The 8,568-nt window shown below is 47.7% G+C and overlaps 1 protein-coding gene across 2 annotated transcripts; it reads right to left on the reverse strand.

Moving 5' to 3' along the window:
* Window positions 1-1,624: 1,624 nt before the first annotated feature.
* Window positions 1,625-8,071, reverse strand: LOC140694870 (trafficking protein particle complex subunit 9-like). Of its 2 annotated transcripts, XM_072957895.1 has the most exons (4): window positions 7,794-8,070; window positions 3,744-3,908; window positions 3,141-3,529; window positions 1,625-1,771 (listed from the first exon to the last, which is right to left on the reverse strand). In XM_072957895.1, exons 3-4 carry the CDS (start codon window positions 3,362-3,364, stop codon window positions 1,762-1,764), a joined length of 234 nt encoding a protein of 77 aa, XP_072813996.1. In that variant the 5' UTR covers window positions 3,365-3,529; window positions 3,744-3,908; window positions 7,794-8,070; the 3' UTR covers window positions 1,625-1,761. The 2 variants fall into 2 exon arrangements, 1 of the variants encoding a protein (XP_072813996.1); XR_012070513.1 differs by lacking the exons at window positions 1,625-1,771; window positions 3,744-3,908 and having other exon boundaries at window positions 3,445-3,709; window positions 7,794-8,071.
* Between the last annotated feature and the right edge of the window lie 497 nt (window positions 8,072-8,568).

The raw sequence follows: 8,568 nt of genomic DNA on the forward strand, positions 1-8,568 counted from the left end.
CAGATCCAAGTGAACCAGTTACTTAGGACAAGGCAATGTTTTCCTGATACTTAGAAAAACCAGCCTCATAAAGGGAACAAAAGAGTGGCATGGTTTTAGGCCCACTCCTGCCCCTCTATGAATGCAAAGTAAAGTAAATGGCACTGGGAAGGTGAATGCAAAAAAAAACCCAAAAAACAAAAAACCGGTGACTGCTTCCTCCAACAGCGTCCCCTGCAGCTGCTCACCCCCGAGCCGGCCACTTCCTCACCAGTGACCGCCGGCCAGGAAGCGCCGTCACGCACGTCACACAGCGACAGCCAGGAACCTCGTGCCGAGCACGTTTGTGTAAAAGCCAGAATCAAGCAAGGTGCTGCAGAATTTGACTTTCCAAGTTTAAATACTCCATGAAAAAAATCCCTCAGCAGCCGCCTAAATCAATTCGCATCTCACTTCTTCAAAACAAATAAACAAAATTAGTAAGAGAGCATTTGTTACCAAATATAAGGACGAACTAACAGGTTCCTCAAAGCAAGGACTTTAACAGATATCAAACTCCAGTGGGTGATGTGCTAACATAGCAAAAATTCCAAAAAAGTAGAAAATAAGTTGACTAGGATAATATACGAATCATGGCAACTGTTAAGTTTTTGCTTTTTATAGCGATGGAGACGGCACAGAGGGCGATCTGGCTATTCCAATGCAGGGTGTGCACAGCCCACATTTTCAGACCCAACAACATGCTCACGGGGTGGTATAAGGGAAAAAGGAAAATAGAAAAAGGAATAGAGGAACAGCCAAAATTAGAAACACACGAGAACAAAAATGACTTTGACAGCATTTACAAGAAATTACGTCAGTGTGATGAGGACAGGGACGCAGGGACGGTGAGACCCACCCTCACATCCTGATCCAGGGAAGGCAGGGGCCTGAGGGGAGCGATGCTGCCGGGGGACCCCAACGTGGTCAGCGCCCCAAACCAAAACTTCACCTAGATGCGTGTAGACAGCTTTTGAGCTACAAAATGTGGTCGCATTTCAAGCTGGACAACTTTACTCACTCCCACCAAGAGGAACAGGGGAGAATTAGGTTCTGCTCCTGAACCAAAGCATTGTTTAAAAAATTAATGACTGTGTAATAGTAAAAGCAACAATGGAGTAAAAGTCACTGGCGGAGAACGTGCTTGACCCGAGCTCATTGGCCACGTTATCTCACTGACGTTCAGATGCTGGCTGAGCCCTTATGGTACCAGAACAGACAGACCCACCAGGAGGGAGGTTTAATGCGCTGCTGTATTTTGATGCCGGCAGCCATGCCTGGTACACAAGGTTCTGGGTAAACAATGGTGACAGTGTCAACCACTATGGGCTAAGCACACATCCAGCTACTCCGCCAAATCCCAAGGGCAGACTTCAAAAGGCAAAAACAAGCTGGCATTCTCTGTTGGCTCTGCAGAATCAGAGCCAAGCAGTTGCTGAGCAAAAATGTCACCAGTGCCTCCTATGACAAAATAGGAGGCACTGGCGTGGGGCTGGGGCAGGGCTCCAGGCTTCCACTGATCACCCACCAGTCTGTCCAGGGGGTGAAGGAGGTCCCTGCTTTCATTGCACCGATGCACCTACCTTGAATGACGCCTTAGGACTCAACAGGAGGTGACAGGTGAGGTGAACGGAGCCAGCCTTGGTGTAGCACGGTTCTGGCAGCTATGCCCTCAGCAGTGCCCTGTTTCCTAAACCTGACACCTCATCTCCAAGGAGCAGAAGTGTAGTGTGGGCATGTAGATCACAGGGCCCTGTGAGGACAAGTACAGATCATGGCCACGACATGCCTCTCCCCTTCCTTAAGCCATAGAGGAATGTCCGGGGAGGAAGTGAAAATTATTCCAGAGCCCGCCAGGCACCACACGCAGGTGGGACACGGATCCCCTGTGTCTGTCATTCACAGGACTGGTGTGGATTTTCTTTTTATCAATTCTCTGGCATCTTCTCCTCCATCTTACCAACAACAAGAAAGTAGAATCTGACCTTAGAATCACAGAGAATCACAGAGCCCCTCCTGCACAGCGGGCCCGGCAGCACGTGCCATGTCCTCCGACCGTCACCTGTGGGACCGCCATGAGCGCTCTCCAGACTCAAGGCCCGAGGCCGTAGGCCGGGGGGACACAGCTCACCTCACTCTCCCCAGTAAAGGGGGACCACCTCTCGGCAAAGACGTCTCACCCTCTTCTGCCCGAGGGACAGCTTGAAAGATACACAGGGAAACATAGTAGAGGGTGAGGGGTTAGGCAGCCCAGAAGTGATCGTCTGCACTTCCAAGGCAGAGTGGGGCCTTTGACCTAATCACAGGGGCAAAGTGAGGACGAATTTTTCCCTGCTGTGTCCCATACACCGTGACACGCCTTTCCCTGCGTAAGGAGCTAATTCGGAAGCCCCTGGCAGTGTTTCTGATGTCCTAACTTGGCATGGTGGCTGTCAGGCAGGGGAGAGGGCCTGAGCCGTGCTGGTGCTGGGCCTGGGAGGCAGGAGACATCGGCTCCACCCTGAGCTCAACCAGCACCTCATTCTGCGTCTCGGGATTCAGAGTCTCATTTATAAGCAAAGGGATGAAACTGTCCCAGGACAGGCTGTCCAACAGGAATGAAATGAGAGTCATGTAAATAACGTTTCCCAGTTGCCACGTTTAAAATGTAACAAAAAAAAAACAAGCAACTGATTTTAAGAACAGACCTTACTTATTCTACTGTATGTAAAATACTATCATTTTGACGTGTAATCAATATAGAAAGTAACAAGATAGTTTATATTCTTTTTACTAGACAAGTTTCAGCGTCTGATGAGCATTTAACTTACAGCACATCTCAGCTCAGACCGGCCTCCTCCCAGCACTACTAACATCAGTAGCTGTGGCTACTCTATTGGACAGCAACTCCAGGGGTCCCCCCAAGTGTCCTGGCTGAAAAGGGGGAGTAAGTGTCCACACTAACCCTAAAAGGATCTCTCTGAAACAAAGGCGGATTTAGTTTTAAACGTCTGAAAACCGGCGGGCTACACCTCCTTCCCGCCTTGGCTACAAGAAAGCCCTCCTCCTTGATGATCCCATTCTGGATGTAAGGAAGCAATCTGTCACACAGCCAGGGTGGCCCGGCCTTCAGGTTGACTTGCCTGCTGTCTGTGTCCAGTCCCACGAAGTCCTCCTTCTCAAATAGGATGTAGAGGAGGGGGGTCTTCTCCCCAGAATTTTCGGGGTCCCCATCCAGCCACTTGGACTTGGGCAAGATGAAGAGTGACTCAGTGAAGTCTTCGATCCTCTTCTCCACCACCCGCAGTCCTCGTAGATTGAAGGCCACGTCGGTGTGCGGCTGCTCGGCCACCTCCCCATACAGCATAAAGACAAAGAGCTGAGAGTCGTAGAGCGTGGTGCCATACAGCTCCTCTGTGCGTGGAGCTTCTAGAAGGTCTTGGCCAAGAGGCAGTCAGTAATGGTGACAAGGCCCATGACATTGCGGTGGGTCTGGAAGTCACTCCATCCATTCTCGGGCGCATAGAGATACCTATAGTAGATACAGAGTGCCCACTGGGAGCCGCACGGTCTGATCTGGCTCACCAAGGAGATTCCATTATAGATGCAAAAGAAATTCTCTAAGATGATCCCCACAGGTTGGACCACAATCGGGAGAGTCTGGTGGTCCTCAGCGCACTGCACGTAGTCAGGGGTGTTCATGTTGCAGGCCCTGCCGAGAAGGGAGGGTAAATCGATGTACATACTGTGCTGTGGGCTGCGGGCCTCACTGGGATGCGGCGACCTGATGTGCACCAGCCAGAAGGCAAGGGAAGTCCAAGCAAATCGGGGATAATTTTGTCCTCAGCATCTGCACATGGCTACTGAAGCTCAGATCACATTACCCAGCTTTTGGTCTAGGCTTCCATCCCCTGCAGAAAAGGATCATTTCTTGTTTTCTGTTTCCAAGCACCTAGGCAGGCCCTGATGCAAAGTCGGTGCTCAAAACTGCTGAATAAATGAATGAATAAAGGAACTGCTTCCCCACCCCTCAGCAGGATATAATGCAAAGAACCATAGTAGGATCAAAATATCTGGATTTCAACGCCAATTTATTTGAACTCCTAAGGTGCAGAATAATGGGTAAGAAAACTTGCTTTGGGGAGGAGGGTACAGTTCAGTGGTAGAGCATGTGCTTAGCATGTTCAAGGACCTAGGCTCAATCCTCAGTACCTCATTTTAGAAAAATGAAACAAATAAATAAACTTAATTAACCCCCTCAAAAAATATTTTCTCCATTCAAAATTCAAAAAAAACCACCTTGCAATTGACACAACATTGTAAACTTGACTATACTTCAATTAAAAAAAAAACTTCTTGCCTTACAAGAATATATCTGGATTATGGAAGTTTGCAAATGTAAAATGCCTAGGGTACCACCTGCATAAGAAGAAGGAACTGTACAAATGTACTATCCCTCATTTATGAGCTATTTTTCCTTTGGGGAGATTATAACCTCTCAGAGATATTTTTCTCATATTAAAAAAAAAAAGAAAAAGAAAACATTACCTGATTCTCCATACTGCTGAAGAATCAGATAACCCTATGAAAGCATCTGACCCACAGAGTTTATTCAATAAATGTTTGTTGAATGAATGAATAAACAAGCAAAGTGAATGCTGCTCCCTGCCACAGACCATCATAATGGTACTGCTTGGAAATGCCATGCCCACGTTCCACCCAAATCTTCACTAACCACGTGGGTGACCTGGGCAGACCTGTGTGCTTCTCTCAACACCAGTTTATTCATAAATAGAAATGAGGGCAATAACACAAACCTAAAAGGGTTAGTGAGTCACGAATGAATAGTACCCCAACTTTGCAAGATGGAACTATTAAAGAAAATTGGGCAAAGAGTCCATAGGCCCTCTCCATATTATCTCTTACAACTACATGGGAATCTACATTACATCTAAAAATAAAAAGTCTATTATTTTAAAGAGGCTATTGAGTTTAAATCAGCTCACCATCTCAAATAAGGAACACACAGTACAAATAAGAGAATGCGCAGCCCATGAGATGCACTCAGTAAATATTCCCACTGAACCCACTGGTCCCTCCAAATTCAGAGCATGAGGATGTGTCCTCGTGGCCAGAGGCCACTGCACCTGAAGCTAAAAAAGCTAATGGTCCCCACTTTCAAAAGCCCCTGCCACCAACCTAGGTCTAATTTTGTATTTGTAATTTTTTTTCTTTTTATAAAATAGAAATCCCCAATTGCATAGCCTTCAGGTCACCAAAACCTGACCACAGAGATCATGATGGCAACCCTCCTTGGTGAAACAATAAAATGAAAAGCCATTTCCACAAGACCTGTGTGTAAATCTACTAGGGAACTTCATCCTGGACTGAGAGGAAGAGGACTGGGGAGGAGGGGGCAATCTGAGGCACACAGACCCATGGGCCACCTGTCCCACGATGGACATTACACTCAACCCTCACCCTCCAGGAACTTCAAAATACACACAGACAGAGTGATGTGGACAATATATATGTATTTTTAAAGAAATTCCGACTCTCTAGCAGGTCTTGTATCTACCGAGACACAAATGGCTTATGTGTATAATGTTTCACAAAAGCCTTAAAACATTACCACCCCAACTTGACACATTAAGAAACTAGGGATAGAGGTTTATCACATTGTGCAAGATTAGAGAGATGCCACATCAGACACTGTATTTAAACCCAAGCCTTTGCTCCAGTGCTCACACAAGAAAGTGTGACATACTGCCCCTTTCCTGCCCTCTCCCTGCAATAAATCTCTGAAGAGTCTTTTCTGTGCCATGTGGAATCACAATCACGTCAATTTACCACAAAGAGCTATGTGACTCCTTGGAGGACGTGTCAAAATCTAAAGGGTTGTGATGGGAGGAGAGATTTGAATTTTCTGTTTCTCAAAGGAAACATGGCTTTAAAAGAAACTGAAAAGCACTTATCTAGTCTAAGCCCTCATTGTGCAGAGAAGGAAATGGAGGCTCAGAAGAGATGAGGAAAGGGACTTATTAACAAATATTGCCTCAGTGCAACACCAAGCCAGCCCTGGGCCCTTCTGGGGGAGTACCTGGAAGGCCCAGGAAAATGATTGTTAGAAAAAGGAAAGAGAAGAAGCATACAAGGCCCTGTCTCTACACCACCATACCATGAAGTTCCACCAAATTATCCAGTATTGGGTGCAGCCAAAATTTAGGTGGGCTAAAGAGGTTATAGAAACCTGGAAGTCTCAACCATAGTGGAAATTCCAACATTTACTGTTTTTTTCCAAGTTCAAGCATCAGTTCAGTGGGCGCTCCATACGAGGGACTACACGAGGCCTGGAGTTCTCCCAAATACAGATCTCTATTATCACGTGTGCAAACCACACACAGGCCCACCAGAAGAAAAACGCCCACACATAAGATGGAACTACTGAAACAGAAAAGAGCCAACCAGCATATATTGCTAGCAAAAATGGTGCTGCTAGAAATAGACTCATGGACATAGAAAGCCAACTGTTGTTAGCAGGCAGGAAAGGGAGGATTAACAGATACACATTAATAAATATAAAATAAATGACAAGGACCTACTATATAGCACAGGGTACTATTTTCAATTTCTTGTAATGAGTTGTACTAAAAACAATCTGAAAAACATTTATATACATATGCATAAGCTTATAACTGAATCTCTGCTGTACATCTGAAGCTAACATGGTAAATTTACAACACTTCAATAAAAAATAATTTTATATAATAAGTAAAAATAAAAGCAACGCCATAAAAAAAAAAAGTAAAAGAACACGGTAATCCCCTTAGCTGTAGGTGGTGGAGAACTCTGCAAGCACCAAGTCCACTCGAATACTCCAGCACTGGCGGTCACTCATTCTAACCATCAGAGAATCACTTGGCTTCTACGAGGTTACTTTTCTCTTCAGTGAAAGGCTACAGTTGCATCTAATGATGTATTGAATCTCATCATTCACAAACCCAAGATTTCCCATAGGCCTGGCTCTGGACAGATGAAAAGATAGGGTCCCAGATATATTCATGTGTAGAAGAAGTTTATGCCATAAAGACATTAATTCTTCCTGCTTTGATAGACAGATTCATTGCAATTCTGATTAGAATTCCTCCCAGATATTTCATGGAATGTAACAAGTTAATTTATGGTCAGGAACAGCCAAGAAACTTCTTTAGAACCACCACTGGGAAGGGGTGGATAGGTCATGCATTTCAACTGGTCTTTCTGATGTGATGAAAACGTTCTGGAATAATAATGGTTGCACAAATGTGAATATGCTAAAAGCTGCTGAATTGTAACATTCAAGTGGGTGGACTTCATGGTGTGTGAACAATATCACAATAAAGCTGTTATATGAAAAAATCCTTCTTGCCAATTATTTTTCCCTCTATACTACTAGTCTGTCCCACAATTTAAGTAAAACAAACAAACAAAAAAAAAACAAAACAAACCAGATTTTGCCAGGAGCTCTTTAGGAGTGCAATGTCCCTGGGTCTCCAACGCCTCAGGTTGTGCTGTTCCTGTTAACACACAGTAGCTGGGCTGGACTAGTTAGGGACTATAAGTATCTTTTTAAGATCGACGGTCTCACGTTTCACCCTGGGAGAGTGAATGATGGAGGATGAGACAGCCTCATGCCTTCAGCTCATTTTTAACTGAACCAAGCCCTGCTTTCACCACTGTAATCCCTCTCAGTATAAAAACATGTGACATCAACAAGCACCGCCATCATAACACCTGAAAGTGTTCAAGGTACTTACCTGGGGCAGAAATCCTGATCAAGGAGACAGAAGCTCCCTCAGCACTGCCGCTCCCTTTTCCCGACTCCACCAGGAGAAGCTGGGAGTTACAGCCACGGGCTCTCAGCCTGGGGAGCAGCGCCCACGCCGCTAATCTGGACCTCAGGGATCGGGAAAGGGAGAGGAAGGCAGCCCCGGGGTCGCGGGGCAGGGAGAGCGGGGTGGGGGACGCGGGCTGCAGCCCCGCTCGGAGGCCAGCCCCAGCCCCAGCCCAAGCCGCCCGCCCCGTCCGGGTGTGCAGACCCCGCCCGCCCGGGACACAGCCCGCCCAGTGGTGGGGACGGGTCGGCGGCCAAGGAGAGGAAGACCGGGAGGGGAGGACTCGCCGGCGGGAGAGGGGAAGCGGATGCCAGCCGCGGACTGAGGGGAGCCCGGCTGGGTCAAGAGGCGGCAGGGGCACACCTGGCCCTGGGCAGCTGTGGCCGGTGCGCCGGGGCAGGTGGCGCGGGCAGAGGGGTCTGGCCCGAGCAATCCAGCTGAACACACGCTGACTGGCGCCCTGGGGGGCTGTGACACGCCGACCGCCCTCCCGCAGCCGCCTCACCCCTTTCCCGATATCCCCTCACCTTGCACTTCCACAGCCAGAGGCCCCGGCCCCAGGCAGTAGCCAAAGGCCTACAGGGCGACAGAGCTGAGAAGCCATTGGGGCCGATCCCCGGCTCGGAGCTGGAGCTTCCAACCCGCGGTCCAGCTGGCAGCAACTGCGCATGCGCAGGAGGGCCAGCGATCCGCTCTG

This window comes from Vicugna pacos, unplaced genomic scaffold, assembly GCF_048564905.1.
Source record: "Vicugna pacos unplaced genomic scaffold, VicPac4 scaffold_106, whole genome shotgun sequence".
Classification (NCBI taxonomy): Eukaryota; Metazoa; Chordata; class Mammalia; order Artiodactyla; family Camelidae; genus Vicugna; species Vicugna pacos.

Coding starts and splice junctions, on each gene's coding strand:
- LOC140694870 (XM_072957895.1), bottom strand. CDS start 3,364: ATGCTGTATGGGGAGGTGGCCGAGCAGCCGCACACCGACGTGGCCTTC.